The sequence below is a fragment of the Diceros bicornis genome, chromosome 18, assembly GCF_020826845.1.
Source record: "Diceros bicornis minor isolate mBicDic1 chromosome 18, mDicBic1.mat.cur, whole genome shotgun sequence".
NCBI classification, from domain to species: Eukaryota; Metazoa; Chordata; class Mammalia; order Perissodactyla; family Rhinocerotidae; genus Diceros; species Diceros bicornis.
Window position 1 is genome coordinate 17635856 of NC_080757.1, and position 18615 is coordinate 17654470.

Consider the following 18615-nt stretch of genomic DNA (forward strand, 5'->3'; position numbering starts at 1 on the left):
AAGTGAGAGAGGTTGGATATGAGAAACAAACATAAAAACTGTGGAAATCCCTGCGAGACAAAAGCTGGAGGGAGCTTGTCAGGATGAAGGGAGGGCAGAGTAGCAACCCAGAGTTGAAGAGCATAGGGCACACAACTGGGGGATTGAATGATGAAGAACTTTTCAGAAATGTTCTTGTCTCTCTCCACTCTCCTCTGAGGCAAAAAAAAAAAAAAAAAAAAGACAAAAAACCCAAAAGACAAAAAACACAACTACTCTGAGGTAATGTTAGAACAGCATTCCAACTTGGCTGGGGTGGCAGACCTGATCTTTTCCTCTCTGTTTGCTGAACAAACTTTCACGGCAGTTTGTTCTTGATAAAGAGCAAATAGAGATAAAAAAAATAAAAGAGATAAAGTTGCTCCTGATAACAAGAGCAACTTCTCTGATGGAGTTACTGGAAAGTGCCCTGAGGGACATGATGACTCGGATGGAACAAATGGGAAACCCAGATTAACATCATAGGCTCCCTGCCCGAAACTTCTTCTTCCTTTCTCCTAACAACCTTACCACTCCTCCCAAACACAGTACCTGCTAAATTAATGTGGCTGATAATCCCAATGAAAAATGTATTCATGAGAAAAAGAAGTATAGGATGTATTAAAATCTTTCTAAAGATTAAAAACAGGACAGGGGCTGGCCCAGTGGTGTAGTGGTTAAGTTCGCGTGCTCAGCTTCAGCAGCCCAGGGTTCGCAGGTTCAGATCCCAGGCGTGGACCTATGCACCACTTGCCAAGCCATGCTGTGGCAGGTGTCCCACATATAAAGTAGAGGAAGATGGGCACGGATGTTAGCTCAGGCCCAATCTTCTTCAGCAAAGAGGAGGATTGGCAACGGATGTTAGCTGAGGTCTGATCTTCCTCACCAAAAAAAAGAAAAAACAGGACAAAAAACTGAACATATATCAAAAAAGCCAGGATTAATGAACCAGACAGAATATAAATTTTAAATGACCATAATACATATCCTCAGAAATAAGAGAGGATACTGGTAACATGAAGCAGAATTAGCAGTTTTTAAAAACAAACAACTTGAAATGTTATGGAATACACAGTTAAAAACATTAAGAGATGGGTGAATGGATTAACAGATATAGCTGAAAAATGTTTTAGTGAGCTGGAATTATCAGGCTAAGAAACACTCGTGGAACATATGAGGAAGGGATAAAGAGATTTTTTAAAAAGGTATAGAGATATGAAAGAAGTATCAACATTCATAAAAGCAGAAGATCCAGAAGAAGACATATAAACTAAACAGATTCAAAGATATACTTGATTGAGAATTTTCTAGAATTAAAGAAAAAAAGTCAATCTGAACAGACTGTGAATGCCAAAGAGGATAGATGATAAAACACACACATACTTACATAACACCTTGATACATACAATGAAATTTAAGAAAATCAAAGACAAAAAGAAAATTCTAAAAAGCTTCTAACAAGGAAGAGCAGATCACCTATAAAGGAATAAGATCAGAATGACATCAGATACCCCATTAGCAACACAAGATTTAAGAACAAGTAATTCTTAAAATTATTGGGTGGAGTAATTTTAAAGTGTTGATGGAAAAAACTTTGAAGCAAAAAGTTTATATCCAGATAAACTATCATCAAAAGTAAAGATATCTCAAGCACATAAAGTCTCAGATTTGCTGCATAAAGGCTCTCTTTGAAAACACTCATTAAAGGAACTATTTCCAATAAGAATGCTATTGTGAGATATATGAAAAGAGAACAAATAATTTAGTAAAACTTAATATTATCTTTAAAAAGGAACAAAAATATAACCCAAACAATCCAGAACCAAAAATCTAGAGCAGCTCTGTACAACAGAACTTTCTATAATAACTAAAATGTTCTGTATCTGTGTTGTCCAATATGGTAGCCACTAGTCATGTGTGGCTATTAAGCACATGAAATCTGACTAGTGTGACCGAGGAATTAACTATTTAACTGTTTTTAAGTTTAAAATTAAAAGTCTCTATAACTAGTAGCTACCAGATTAGATAGCACAGACCTAGAGGAGGGATCAGCAAACTTCCTCTTTAAAGGCCAGACGGTGAATATTTTAGGCTTGTGGCAACGTGGCCTCTGTTACAACTAGTCAACTCTGTCACTGTTTCACAAAACAGGCACAGACAACAAAAAAACAAATGGCAAGGCTATGTTCCAATAAAACTTTATTTAAAAACAGGCTGTTGGTACATAGGCTACAGTTTACCAACACCTCATCTAGATGATATAAACACAGTGACAAGGTGGAGGGAAAGGGAGAGAAAGAGAAGAAAAGCCAGAAGTAGGCCAGAGTATGCCATGGTACTTATGTCGAAGGGAGGGGGTGATGTAGATAAAGATACTTAACAACAACAACAACAACAGAAACCAAATACATAAACCTAAGCCTGGACTTGTTTGGATAATGACCAAAATTTTAAGTGAAACAGAATGAAATGCATAACTTTCAAATTATGAAAATAAAATTCAATCTATTCAATGGGAAAAAAAGGAAAAAAAATTAAAAAGTATAGTAATAGAAAACACAAAATGTAACAAAAATAAGTTCTAAAACAACAATAATTACAATACAGGTAAACAGGTTAAATTCACTGATCTAGAGACAGACTCTGAGATTAGATTTTTTTTTTTGAGGAAGATGGGCCCTGTGCTAACATCTGTTGCCAATATTCCCCTTTTCCTTTTTTCTCCCCACAGCCCCAGGACATAGTTGTGTATCATAGTTGTAGAGTTGTAGCTCTTCTATGTGGGATGCTGCCTCAGCATGGTTTGATGAGCTGTGGTAGGTCCGTACCCAGGATCTGAACTGGCGAACCCCAGGACGCCAAAGCAGAACGTGCGAACTTAACCGCTACGCCACTGGGCCAGACCCTGAGATTAGATTTTTATAAGATCCAAGAACAGGAGGTCTATAATGGATAGCCTAAATATAAAAAGGTACAGAAATGCTGAAAATAAATGAGTGGGAAAAGTATGAAGGACAACTGTTGAATTAAAAGCTTGACAGTAATTACAAAATCAGAAAAAAATAGAACTGAAGGCAAAAGCAAATGTAAAAGACAAAGTAGGGTGTTATATACAAAGGAAGAATAGATCAAGAAGAAACAGCAATCACAAACATTTATGCTTCTAACAATATGGCTTTCACATAAATAAAACAACACTAAGACAATTCAATGGGGAAAAAACAGTATTTTCAATAACTGGCGCTGGGACAACTCGATATCCATATGCAAAAGAATAAAGTTGGACCTTTATCTCAAACCATATAGAAGAAGTAACTCAAAATGGATCATAACCTAAATGTAAGAACTAAAACTATAAAACTTGTAGAACACAGGAATAAATCTTTGTGATCATGGATTAGACACTACATGACAAAATTTGTGAGATATGCTAAAACCAAGAGCACAAGCAACAAAAGAAAAAACTAGATAAATTAGATTTCATCAAAATTAAAAATTGTTGTTTTTAATCTAATGTTTTAATTTAATGTTTAAGGACATCACTAAGAAAGTGAAAAACCACCCACAGAATGGGATAAAGTTTTTGTAAATCATACATGTGGTAAGAGATTTGTATTCATAATTGTTTTGTGTGTGTGTGTATGTGAGGAATATCAGCCCTGAGCTAACATCCATGCTAATCCTCCTCTTTTTGCTGAGGAAGACCGGCTCTGAGCTAACATCTATTGCCAATCCTCCTCCTTTTTTTCCCCAAAGCCCCAGTAGATAGTTGTATATCATAGTTGCACATCCCTCTAGTTGCTGTATGTGGGACGCAGCCTCAGTGTGGTGGGAGAAGCGGTGAGTCAGTGCGCGCCGGGGATCTGAACCCGCGCCACCAGCAGCGGAGTGCGCGCACTCAACCGCCAAGCCAAGGGGCCAGCCCCAGAGATTTGTATTCAGAATAAAGAATTCTCACAATTCAACAATAAAAAGACTAAACCAATTAAAAAATAGACAAAGGATTTGAATAGATATTTCTCCAAAGAAGATATACAAGCAGCCAACAAGCACATGAAAAGTTGCTCAACATCATTAGCCATCAGAAAAATGTAAATCAAAACCACAATGAGATACCATTTCACATCCACTACAATGGCTAAAATAAAAAAGAATAACAAGTGCTGATGAGGATGTGGAGAAATTGGAACCCTTAAACATTGCTGGTGGAATTGTAAAATGGTACAGCCACTTTGGAAAACTGTATGGCAGTATCTCAAAAGCTTAAACATAGAGCTACATATCCTAGCAGTTCCACTCCTAGGTATATACTCAAAAGAACTGAAAACGTATGTCTACACAAAAATCTGTATATGAATGTTCACAGCAGCATTATTCATAATAGCCAAAAAGTGGAAACAATACAAATGCTCATCAACTGATGGAAGGATAAACAAAATATGACATCTATCCCCATACAATGGAATATTATTTGGCCATAAGAAGGAACAAGTACTGATAAACGCTATGATACAGATGAATCCTGAAAACTTTATGCTATGTGAAAGAAGTCATGTTTTGTGATTACAAAAGGCCACATATTGTATGATTCCATTTATTTGAAATATCCAGAACAGGCAAATTCATTGAGACATAAACTTGATTAGTGGTTGCCAGTGGCTAGGAAAAGGAGAGAATGGGGAGTGACTGCTAATGGTCACAGGTTTCTTTTTTGAGTGACAAAAATGTTCTAAAATTAGATAATAATGATGGCTGCACAACTCTGAATATACTAAAAACCAATGAATTTTACCTCAAAAATGTTGTTACAAATACACATATACAAAGCAAGAACTCTCAGAAGTATAGGGACATCAACAATTTTAGATGGGAGTTTTAACTTATTCTTCTCTGAAACTGATAGATCAAGAAGAAAAAATTAATTATAGAAGCAAAGAGTGAGCTCAAACTAACAAATACATAGAGAACTTTACATACTATGGAAAATATACATGCTTTTCAAATACACAAGGAGCATTTACATAAACCAATCATGTGCTGGCCACAAAGTCAACAATTTCTCCCAAAAAGAAACATCATACAATCTATGTTCTTTGGTCATAACACAATAAAACTAGGAACTGTACCAACAAAAATATCTTTAAAAAAAACAAAAACCACCACGCATCTAGAAATTAAAAGCCATAGCTCTAAATCCTCAGGTGGAAGAAGAAATCACAAAGGAAATTACAGAATTAGAAAAGTGCAACAACAAAACTACTATACAACAAAACTTGTGAGACACAACTAAAACAGTACTCAAAAAGAAATTTCTAGATTTATATGTATTTACAGGAAAACAAGAAAGATTAAAGTTCAACTCAAAAAGCTTAAAAAAAGATCTATAGAATAACTCAAATAAACAAAGGAAACAATAAAGATATGGGCAAAAATCAATAATAGATTATAAATCCACAAAATACAACAGAAGAACAGAATCAAAAGCTGGTTCTTTGGAGTGACGTCAGCATCATGGTGGAGTGAGCTTTCCCGTAAACTCTTCCGCGGATAAGATACAACAAAAGGAACAGTCACAGACCAACAACAGACTCCTAGACAGCGAAAAGCAAGATCATAAAGATCCACACTGCCACACATCTGAGAGTGGAACGTGCTGGACCCCCGGAGGAAGTGAGGAGAGGTAAGGAGAACTCCTCTCCTGCCCCATCAGATCAACAATCCCGGTCTGCTCACCTCCCAGAGAGGGGGGAGGGGCAGCCCTCTGCGGGGAAACCGTAGCTCTTCGGGCTCTCTCAGCCAGTGGGAAACTCCCACACTGAGGACTCAGAACTGCTACAGGGGCACCGTCAACATCTGAGCACCCCAGGAGAGCAGATAACAAGGGGCGAGTGAGAAACCCCCACACCAGGGACCCAGCGGGCAAGAGAGAGAGCCCTGCCCCTTCCCGCAAGCCGGACACTGCAGCTCAGCCGACCAGACCAAACCAAGCAGGCGGCAGATTGCAGCGAACAGCTGGGGCAGAGCAAAGGGGGCTGAGATTACACAGCCCTTAACCCCTACACAGTGGTGGCGGGTGGAAATTGCACCCAGATATTTCCAGGATGAGGAAAAACAAAGCCAATACGGGAACCACAACGCAAAGGTACATGAAATCACCAGACCAGAAGGAAAACGACAAGTACCCAGAAACCAACCCTGAAGAGACAGAAATCCATAACCTAAACAACAGAGATTTCAAAATAGCTATCATAAAAAAACTCAACGAAATACGAGACACCACTGACAAACAATTCAATGAGATTAGGAGTTTCTTCACAAAAGAGATTGAATCATAAAGAAAAACCAATCAGTACTGATGGTGATGAAGAATTCAATGCAGGAGATAGGGGAGAATCTGGAATCTTTAAAGAACAGAGCTGACAATATGGAGGAAAGAATTAGCATTACAGAGGATAGGAATACAGATATGCTTCAGATGGAAGAGGAGAGAGAACTAAGACTAAAAAGAAATTAAGAAAGTCTCCGAGAAATATCTGACTCTAGTAGGAAATGCAACATAAGAATTATAGGTATTCCTGAGGGAGAAGAGAGGGAAAGAGGAACAGAGAGCCCATTCAAGGAAATAACAGCTGAGAACTTCCCAAATCTGGGGAAGGAGCAGGAAATACCAGTAAGTGAAGCCAATGGGTCACCTAAATACGTCAACAGGCAAAGGCCCACTCCACGACATGTAGTGGTAAGGCTGGACAAAGAAACAATATTAAGGGCAGCTAGACAAAAACAAAAAATAATGTACAAAGGAACTCCCATCAGGCTGAGGATTTCTCAACACAAACTTTGCAGGCTAGCAGAGACTGGAATGATATATTCAAAATACTCAAAGACAAAAACTTTTAGCCAAGAATACTCTATCCAGCAAAAATATCCTTCAAATATGATGGAGAAATAGTAACTTTCCCAGATAAACAAAAGCTAAGGGAGTTCATGGCCACGAGACCCCCACTACAAGAAATACTCAAGAAGGCCCTCAGGAAAAAAAGAAAAGAAAGGGAATACAAAGCTTGGAGCAAGGAGAAGAACAGGTAGACAAAACCAGAAAAATAGTAGATCTTTACCAGAATAGGTTAGCAACCACTTAAATACCAAAATCAAAGATCAAAGGAAGGAATTCACCAAAAATAAATATAACCTCATCACTGTAAACACACACCCACAACACAAGATCGAATAAGGTACAACAAGAACGACAGAAGGGGAAGAGGAAAGTGATTGAATTGACTTAGTATAAGGAAATAAGAGGCCATCAGACAACGGACTATCTCATACACAAGATTTTTTATATAAACCTCAAGGTAACCACTAAACAAACAATCAAAACAAAATCACATATGATAAACAAAGAGAAAACTACAAGAGTCATAAGACAGAACAACCAAAATGAATTGGCAGTCTAAAACAAATGGGACAAGAAACAAAGCAAATGCAAAAGAACTGGAAAATAAGTGACAAAACAGCAAGAGTAAGCCCTCATATATCAATAATTACCCTAAATGTAAATGGATTGAACTCTCCAATCAAAAGATACAGAGTGGCAGAATGGATTAAAAAGCAAGACCCAACAATATGCTGTCTCCAGGAAACACATCTCAGCTCTAAAGACAAGCACAGGCTCAGAGTGAAAGGATGGAAGACAATACTCCAAGCTAATGGCAAACAAAAGAAAGCAGGTGTTGCCATACTCATATCAGACAAAGTAGACTTCAAGATAAAACAGGTTAAGAGAGACAAAGAAGGGAAATACATAATGATAAAAGGGACACTCCACCAAGAAGACTTACCACTTACAAATATATATGCACCCAACATAAGAGCACCAATGTACATAAAGCAACCATTAACAAACCTAAAAGGAGATGTTAACAACAACACAATAATAGTAGGGGATCTTAATACCCTACTTACATCAATGGATAGATCATCCAGACAAAAAGTCAATAAAGAAATAGTGGACTTAAATGAAAACTGGATGAGATGGACCTAGTAGACATATACAAAGCACTCCATCCAAAAACAGCTGACTACACATTCTTCTCAAGCGCACATGGAACATTCTCAAGGATAGACCATATGTTGGGAAACAAAGCAAGCCTCAATAAATTTAAGAAGATTGAAATCATAACAAGCATCTTTTCAGACCATAACACTATGAAACTGGAAATCAACAACGAAAAAAAAAACTGGGAAAGTGACAAAAATGTGGAGATTAAATAACATGCTACTAAACAACCAACGGATCATTGATGAAATTAAAGGAGAAATAAAAAACTATCTGGAAACAAACAAAAATGAAAATACGCCATACCAAACCATATGGGATGCAGCAAAAGCGGTCCTGAGAGGGAAACTCATAGCGATACAAGCCCACCTTAACAAACAAGAAAAAGCCCAAATAAGCAACCTTAAATCACACCTAACAGAACTACAAAAAGAAGAACACAGCCCAAAGTCAGCAGAAGGAGAGAAATAATAAAAATCAAAACAGAAATAAATGAAATTGAGACCAAAAAAACAGTAGAAAGGATTAATGAAACAAACAGTTGGTTCTTTGAAAAGACAAACAAAATTGACAGACCTTTAGCCAGACTTACTAAGAAAAAAAGAGAAAAGGCTCAAGTAAATAAAATTAGAAATGAAAGAGGAGAAATTACAACTGATACCACAGAAATACAAAGGATTATAAGAGAATACTATGAGAAATTATATGCGAACAAATTGGACAATCTAGAAGAAATGGATAAATTCTTAAACTCATACAACCTCCCAAAACTGAATCAAGAAGAAATGGAGACTCTGAATAGACCAATCACAAGAGACTGAAATAGTAATCAAAAACCTCCCAAAAAATAAAAGTCCAGGACCAGATGGCTTCTCCAGTGAATTTTACCAAACATTCAAAGAAGATTTAATACCCATCCTTCTCAAACTATTCTGAAAAATAGAGGAAGATGGAACACTTCCTAAATCATTCTACGAGGCCAACGTCACCCTGATACCAAAGCCAGACAAAGATAATACAAAGAAGGAAAATTACAGGCCAATATCATTGATGAACATAGATGCAAAAATCCTCAACAAAATATTGGCAAACCGAATACAGCAATACATTAAAAAGATCATACAACATGATCAAGTGGGATTTATGCCAGGGACGCAGGGATGGTTCAACATCTGCAAATCAATCAACGTGATACACCACATCAACAAAGAATAAAAACCACATGGTCATCTCACTAGACACAGAGAAGGCATTTGACAAGATACAACATCCATTTATGATAAAAACTATCAACAAAATAGGTATAGAAGGAAAGTACCTCAACATAATAAAGGCTGTCTATGACAAACCCACAGCCAACATCATACTCAATGGGGAAAGACTGAAAGCCATTCCTCTGAGAACAGGAATGAGGCAGGGATGCCCACTCTCACCACTCCTATTCAACATAGTACTGGAGGTTTTGGCCAGAGCAATTAGGCAAGAACAAGGAATAAAAGGAATCCAAACAGGCAACGAAGAAGTGAAACTCTCATTATTTGCAGATGACATGATTTTATACATAGAAAACCCTAAAGAATCTGTTGCAAAACTATTAGAAATAATCAACAACTACAGCAAAGTCGCAGGGTACAAAATCAATCTACAAAAATCAGTTGCATTTCTGTATGCTAATAACGAACTAACAGAAAGAGAGCTCAAAAAGATAATACCATTTACAATTGCATCAAAAAGAATAAAATATCTTGGAACAAATCTTACCAAGGAGGTGCAAGACTTATACAATGAAAACTACAAGACATTATTGAAAGAAATTGATAATGACATAAGGAAATAGAAAGACATCCCATGCACACAGATTGGAAGAATAAACATAGTTAAAATGTCTATATTACCTAAAGCAATCTACAGATTCAATGCAATCCCAATCACAATCCCAATGACATTCTTCACGGAAATAGAAAAAAGAACACTAAAATTCATATGGGGCAACAAAAGACCGCGAATAGCTAACGCAATCCTAAGAAAAAAGAACAAAACTGGAGGCATCACAATCCCTGACTTCAAAACATACTACAAAGCAACAGTAATCCAAACAGCATGGTACTGGTACAAAAACAGACACACAGATCAATGGAACAGAATTGAAAGCCCAGAAATAAAACCACACATATACAGACAGCTAATTTTCAACAAAGGAGCTAAGAACATACAATGGAGAAAGGAAAGTCTCTTTCAATAAATGGTGTTGGGAAAACTGGACCCACATGCAAAAGAATGAAAGTGGACCATCTGCTATCTCCATTCACAAAGATTAACTCAAAACAGATCAAAGACCTGAAGGTGAGACCTGAAACTATGAAACTCATAGAAGAATATAGGCAACATACTATTTGACACTGGTCATAAAGGAATCTTTTTGGATGACATGCCTACCCAGATTAGGGAAACTAAAGAAAAAATAAGCAAGTGGGACTTTATCAGATTAAAGAGCTTCTACAAGACAAATGAAACCAGAATCAAGATGAACAGACAAGCCACCAGCTGGGAGAAAATATTTGCAAAACATATATCTTACAAGGGGTTAATCTCCATAATATATAAAGAACTCATAACTGAACAACAAAAACAGAAACAACCAGGTCAAAAAATCGGCAGAGGAAATGAACAGACACTTCTCTAAAGAAGATATACAGATGGCCAATAGGCACATGAAAAGATGTTCAACATCACTAATCATCAGGGAAATGCAAATCAAAACAACACTAAGATATCACCTCACGCCCGTTAGAATGGCTATAATCACCAAGACAAAAAACAACAAATGTTGGAGAGGATGTGGAGAAACAGGAACCCTCATACACAGCTGGTGGGAATGCAAACTGGTGCAGCCTCTATGGAAAACAGTATGGAGATTCCTCAAAGAATTAAAAATAGAAATACCCTGTGATCCAGCTATCCCACTACTGGGAATCTACCCAATGAACCTGAAATCAACAATCCAAAGAGGCTTACGCACCCCTATGTTCATTGCAGCACTATTCACTATAGCCAAGAAGTGGAAGCAACCTAAGTGTCCCTTGACTGATGACTGGATCAAGAAGATGTGGTACATATACACAATGGAATACTACTCAGCCATAAAAAAAGACAAAATCGTCCCATTTGCTACAACATGGATGAGCCTGGAGGGTATTATGTTAAGTGAAATAAGCCAGAAAGACAAACACTGTATGATCTCACTCATATGTGGAATATAAATCAACACATGGACAGAGAAAACTGTATTGTGGTTACCAGGGGCAATGGGGGTAGGGGGTAGGCACAAGGGGTGAAGGGAGACAAATATATGGTGATGGACAAACAAAAATGTACAATCCAAAATTTCACAATGTTATAAACTATTAAAACATCAATAAAAAAATGGTTAAAAAAAAAAGCTGGTTCTTTGAAAAGACTGGTAAGATAGACAAACCTCTGGCAAGATTAATCAAGAAAAGTGAGAAGATACGAGTGACAATGGCTGAACTATTTAAAAAATAATACTATAATAGCAAGTTTATAATATTATAAAGTAATACAATAAATCTGAAAATCTAGGTAGAATGGATATTTTCCTAAAACTGGTTTAAGAACTTGAGTAGACCAGCAACCACAAAGACATTCTCTCCCAAAGAGCCCTAAACCCTGACAGTTTTACAAGCTGAATTCTACCAAATTTTCAAGGAGCAAATAATCCCCATCTTCTACAAATGGTTACAGATAATAGAAAACAAAGGGGAAAATACCTCACTTGTTTCATGAGGCTAATATCATTTTGACTTCCAAACGAGATAGGAATAAGAATACGTAATTCTTCTGTGTTTTCTTAGATTCTATACTTGTCTATTTGTCACCCATCCATCACAGGGCCAATTACATTAACTATATTTTCTGTCTTCTTGATGCTCTGGCATTTGTGGCCTCACTGACTAGGAAGAGACTGCCCATCCCAGGGCTAGCCAATTCCTGAGAGACAGCAAAGGGTTAGCCCAGGAGTATATCGTTCATATACAACTAACCAATCTAGAGCCCATACTCTGAACCACCTCCTCTTTCTGGCTCTTACACTAAAGGAGGCAATATTCCTCTGTTCTAATCACTGAGGGCCAAGTACCAGACAACTGGAGACCACCCCTATAGTCCAGAGCCTGCCAACATTATTCAAACCAGCCAATTCTAAACTATTTCCCTGCCCTGCCTTGTCTTTCCCTTTGCTCCTGATTCTACCTCCAGACCAAAACCTGGTGCTACCCCTGTGGCCCTGTGTGGAGTGGCACACTCCCTTCTCTTGGAAACTGTAAGAATAATAATCTTCTTTCAATGACACTGACCTCTCCAAGACACTCAGCCACTTCTCTAAACTAAAATTTGCAGGTACATTTTGAGACTATAACTAAAGCCCATTTCATTTATAAACATAGATGTTTGAAAATCTTAAATGAAGAATTAGTGTGAAGAATTAGTGAACTGAATTTATTAGTATATTAAAAATAATATATCCTGCTCAAAAACAATTTAAACAAGAAATTCAAGAATGGTTTAACAACTGAGAATATATTGATGTAATAAATCACATTAATAGACTATAGGAGAAAAATGACTATCTGACTATCTCAGATATAGAAAAGGCATCTGATAAAGATTTAATACCTATTTATGATTTATTAAAAATTGCCAGTAAACTATGAAGAGAAAGAAACTTCCTTAACTTGATAAAGCCTACATACTACAAGCTAATAATAAATATCAAACAACGGGAAAACTTCAGAAGCATTCCATTTAAGAAAGAGAGAAGAAAGGATGTCCATCGAGGTTCTGTTCAACATACTACTGGAGGACTTGGCTAACATAATGAAACAAGAGGAAATTGGGGTCGGCCCCGTGGCGCAAACGGTTAAGTGCACGCACTCTGCTGTGGCGGCCCGGGGTTTGCCGGTTCGGATCCTAGGCGTGCACCGACGCACCGCTTGTCAAGCCATGCTGTGGCGGCGTCCCATATAAAGTGGAGAAGATGGGCACAGATGTTAGCCCAGGGCCAGTCTTCCTCAGCAAAAAAAGAGGAGGATTGGCAGAAGTTAGCTCAGGGCTGATATTCCTCAAAAAAAAAAAAATAATAATAATAAATAAAATAAAACAAGAGGAAAAAAAGAGGTATAAGGATTAGAAGAGATGACGCAGATAGTGTAGAACAACTTATTACAGTAAATGAGTTTAGAAAGACTGCCAGACACAAAATCAACTTACAGAATCAGTAAGTATTGTTCTATACCAGAATAGTCAACTGGAAAATATACTTAAAAATAAGCTACCATTCGCAATAGCTATAAAAACTACAAAGTATGTAGGAATTAACTTAAGGATAAGGCACAGAACATTAACAGTGGTGAAAAATTATCTGATAAGAAAAGTCTTAACAAATTGAGAACTATACCATATTTATGGGTAGTTCCTTAAAGATTAATCTATAAATCCAAGGAAGTAATAATATAAGTCAGGAGAGTTTTGTTTTAGTTTTCAAGGAATTTCACACTTACTCTAAAATATATATGTAAGAATAGAAGTGTAAAAATAGTTCAGTCAAGTTTGAAAGAGAAGTGTAAAGTAGGGGACTCACCCTACTAGACAGCAAAATCTACTACTAAGCCATAATAATAAAAAACTGTAGGGGCCGGCCCCATGGTGTAGCCCTTAAGTGCGTGTGCTCTGCTGCTGGCGGCCTGGGTTCAGATCCTGGGCACACAGTGACGCACCACTTGTCACGTCATGCTGTGGTGGCGTCTCACATAAAGTGGAGGAAGATCGGCACGGATGTTAGCTCAGGGCCAGTCTTCCTCAGCAAAAAGACGAGGATTGGCATGGATGCTGGCTCAGGGCTGATCTTCCTCACACACAAAAAACCTGTAGTACTGATATAGCAACACATAACAATAAAACAAGAGAGCTTAGCAGCAGATTCATAGATATTTGGGAACTTGACATGATAAAGATGACCCACAAATCAGTAGGAAATGTATGCATTGCTTATAGACGGTACTGGGAAAACTGGTCCATTCTAAGAAAAATCATGTCGGATCCCTATCTCACAACATATCCAAACGTGAACTCAATATGGAAAAACCCATATGTAATATAGAAGAAAAGATAAATCTAATAGAAAAAATAGAAGAATATATGGGTAGCCTCAGGGTGGTGAAGACTTTCTTAAATAAGACCTCTAAAGCACAAACCATATACGGGAAAATTGATTTGACTACATTAAAAACAGAGAATTTATGCTCTATAAAGTACACTACATTATAGTGAACTCTTAAGCTGCAATAACAAGTTAGCTCTCAAATACTAGACTTACATTTATTTCTCTCTTAGAAACTATTCCAAAGTGGCAATTCAGTTTGGCAAGACAGGTCTCTGTTACACATGATCATTCAGAAACCCAAGCTCTTTCCAGCTTGTGGCTCTGCCATTTGCTAGGGTATCGAAAGCTGGGTCATGGCCCAAAATAACAAACCTACACATATTTCAACTTAAAACAAGAATAAAAGAAGTCCATATGAAAAATTTGCCTTTAAGCTATTGAGTACAAGTACACATAACACGTTTGCCCATATTTGATTGGCAAAATTAGTCACATGACCTCAATTAACCAATGATAAAGTAAAAAATGTAATCTCTAACTAAGCAGCCATGGGCCCAGCTTAAATTCTGTTACCACAGAAGGTAAAAATAGATCTAGGTGAATTACAGGCATACCTCAGAGATACTGAGGGTTCTTTCCCAGACCACCGCAGTAAAGCGGATATCACGACAAAGTGAGTCACGTGAATTTTTTTGGTTTTCCAGTGCATATAAAAGTTGTGTTTACACTATGCTGTAGTCTGTTTTAAAGTGTGCAGCAGCATTATTTCTAAAAACCAGTGACTATACCTTAATTAAAAAATGTTTTGTTGCTAAAAAATGCTTACCATCATCTGAGCCTTCAGCAAGTCATCATCTTTTTGCTAATGGAGAGTCTTGCCTCGATGTTGATGTCTACTGGCTGACTGATTGGGGTTGTGGTTGCTGAAGGCTGGGGTGGCCGTGGCAATTTCTTAAAATCAGACAATGAAGTCTGCCACGTCGACTGACTCTTCCTTGCACGCAGTTTCTCTGTAGCACACAATGCTGTTTGACAGCATATTACCTGCAGTAGAACTGCTTTCAAAATTGGAATCAATCCTCTAAACCCCTACTGCTGCTTTATCAGCTAAGTTTATGTAATATTCTAAATCCTTTGTTGTCATTTCAACAATCTTCACAGCATCTTCACCAGGAGTAGATTCCATCTCAAGAAACCACTTTCTTTGATCACCCACAGGAAGCAACTCCTCATCCATTACAGTTTTATCTGAGATTGCAGCAACTCAGTCATATCTTCAGGCTCCACTCCTAATTCTAGTTTTCTTGCTATTTCCACCACATCTGCAGTTACTTCCTCCACTGAAGTCGTGAACCCCTCAAAGTCATCCATGAGGGTTGGCATCAACTTCTTCCAAACTCCTGTTAATGTTGATATTTTGACCTCTTCCCATGAATCGTGAATGTTCTCAATGGCATCCAGAATGGCGAATTCTTTCCAGAAGGTTTTCAGTTTACTCTGTTGCCAGATCCATTAGAGGAATTACTACGTATGGCAGCGATAGCCTTATGAAATGTATTTCTTAAATAATAAGACTTGCAAGTCGAAATTACTTCTGATCCATGAGCTGTGCAGAATGGATGTTGTGTTAGCAGGCATGAAAACAGCATTAATCTGGTTGTACATCTCCGTCAGAGCTCTTGGGTGACCGGGTGCATTGTTAATGAGCAGCAATTTCTTGAAAGGAATCTTTTTTTCTGAGCAGTAGGTCTTGACAGTGGGCTTAAAATAGTCAGTAAACAATATTGTAAAAAGATGTGCTGTCATCCAGGCTTTGTTGTTCCATGTAGAGAGCACAGGCAGAGTAGATTTACGTAATTCTTAAGGGCCCTAGGATTTTCAGAATGGTAAATGAGCACTGGCTTCCACTTAAAGTAATCAGCTGCATCAGCCCCTAGCAAGAGAATAAGCCTGTCCTTTGAAGCCAGGCATTGACTTCTCCTCTCTAGCTATGAAAGTCCTAGATGGTGTCTTCTTCCAATATAAGGCTGTTCCGTCTACAGTGAAAATCTATCATTAGTGGAGCCACCTTCATTAATTATCTTAGCTAGAGATCTTCTGGATAATTTACTGTAGCTTCTACACGAGCACTTGCTGCTTCACCTTGCACCTTTATGTTATGGAGATGGTTTCTTTTCTTAAACCTCAGGAACCAACCTCTGCTAGCTTCGAACTTTTCTTCTGCAGCTTCCTCACCTCTCTCAGACTTTACAGAATTGAAGAGAATTAGGCCTTGCTCTTCTTTTGTGTGTGTGAGGAAGATCAGCCCTGAGCTAACATCCAAGCTAATCCTCCTCTTTTTTTTTTTTGCTGAGGAAGACCAGCTCTGAGCTAAGATCTATTGCCAATCCTCCTCCCTTTTTTTTTCCCCAAAGCCCCAGTAGATAGTTGTATGTCATAGTTGCATATCCTTCTAGTTGCTGTATGTGGGACGCAGCCTCAGCATGGCCAGAGAAGCAGTGTGTCGGTGCGCGCCCGGGATCCAAACCCGGGCCACCAGTAGCGGAGAGCGCGCGTACTTAACCGCTAAGCCACCGGGCCGGCCCCGGCCTTGCTCTTGATTAGGCTTTGGCTTAAGGGAATGTGGTGGCTGGTCTGATCTATCTAGACCATTAAACTTTCTTCATATCAGCAATAAGGCTGTTTCACTTTCTTATCATTCATATGTTCACTGGAGTAGCACTTTTAATTTCCTTCAGAAACTTTTCCTTTGCGCTCACAACTTGGCTAACTGCTTGGTGCAAGAGGCCTAGCTTCGGCCTATCTCTGCTTTCAACACGCCTTCTTCACCTAGGTTAATCATTTCTAGCTTTGATTTAAAGCGAGACACTTGTGACTCGTTTCAGTTGAACACTTAGAAGACACTGTAGGGTTATTAATTGGCCTAATTTCAATATTGTTGTGTCTCAGGGAATAGGAAAGCCCAAGGAGACGGAGTGAGACGGGAACATCCAGTCTGTGGAGCAGTCAGAACACACACAACATTTATCAATTAAGTTCGCCATCTTATATGGGTGTGGTTGGTGGCACCCCAAAACAATTACAATAGTAACATCAAAGATTACAGATCACAGATAACATAAAAATGATCACAAAGTTAGAAATATTGCAAGAATTACAAAAATGTGAAACAGAGACATGAAGCAAGCAAATGCCGGTGGCAAAATGGCACCGATAGACTTGCTGCCCACAGGGTTACCACAAACCTTCAGTCTGTTAAAAAATAGTATCTGTGAAGCACAATAAAATGAAGTATGCCTGTATTAGCAGTCTTCACCATAGGTACCACAAGAAAAAGTAACAGACTGGGAAATTTTCAATGTCCAAAACCAATAAAGGATTAATATTTAAAACATATAAGGAACTCTTATAAATGATAAAAGAGAGAGAGAGAAGAAATATAACAGGAAAGAGGGCAGTGGCATGAGAAATTTACAAAATAGTAAGAAGGAATGCCTAATAAATACATGAAGAGATACTCAACTTCATTAATAACCAGTGAAGTGCAAAGTAAAACTAAGAATAGAAAAAATCATGAAGTGTTGATAAGAAGACAGGAGAAAACAGTGAGCACCAATGGAATGTAAACTGGTACAGTTATTCCAGAATGCAATTTGTCAATACTTAGTGAAATTATCTATCTATACAGAAATCCCACTCCTGGATAAATACTCCCAAAGAAACTCTTTGGTTTCTATTGAGACGTGTGAAAATGTTTTTTACAGTGTCATTCTGGTAGCAGGGAACTGATGGGTAACTTAAATGTTTATCTCTGAGAGAATGGGATAAAATACAATGGACATATATGCTGCAGTTAGAATCAACTAAGTATATACACTGTAATATAGTGCTGACTGAAAACAAATTTGAGATCTATAATACAATGATATTTATATATATAAAACATATGCACAAAACAACACAATATAAAAGGATATATACATATTCAAGCACATATATCAAATACACCAAAGTATGTTTAAAGGGAATGAGAGAGGGGATCAGGGATGAAGAGGAGAACTAATAAAACAAGAAAAGAGCCTTGTGCAGGCTGATAATGTGAGCGTGCCTTGAAATGAGGAGTATGACTAACAATTCTCTGTATGTTACAAAAAAGGAGTTTATTCCATGTGTAACAGTTCTTTCCATTGTCAAAGAGATGTCACAGTTCCAGAAAGAAACACACAGAGATAAAAATGAAAAATGCGGCAAAGGATGCAGTTCTGAAATAATAATCTTATCTGTTTCCATGTTGACAATTTCTCTGTGATGAAAAGAGATAGCAAAAAGTGGGAAAAGCATGAAGAGTGTAAAAAGGAGGGTA

At 37.7% G+C, this 18615-nt stretch overlaps 1 protein-coding gene across 5 annotated transcripts in view; it reads right to left on the minus strand.

Annotated features, from left to right (window-relative positions):
* The window catches only part of NSRP1 (nuclear speckle splicing regulatory protein 1), a 73900-nt gene that overhangs the window by 33520 nt on the left and 21765 nt on the right, over positions 1 to 18615 (minus strand). The window contains exon 1 of one of the 5 annotated variants that reach the window (XM_058560177.1): positions 15079 to 16610. The exons of the other annotated variants lie outside the window; for them this stretch is intronic. Coding sequence (XP_058416160.1) covers positions 15079 to 15084 — 6 coding nt within the window. The 5' untranslated portion in view covers positions 15085 to 16610. Of the gene's footprint in view, positions 1 to 15078; positions 16611 to 18615 lie in introns of those variants that run through there. 5 annotated transcript variants of the gene reach the window in all.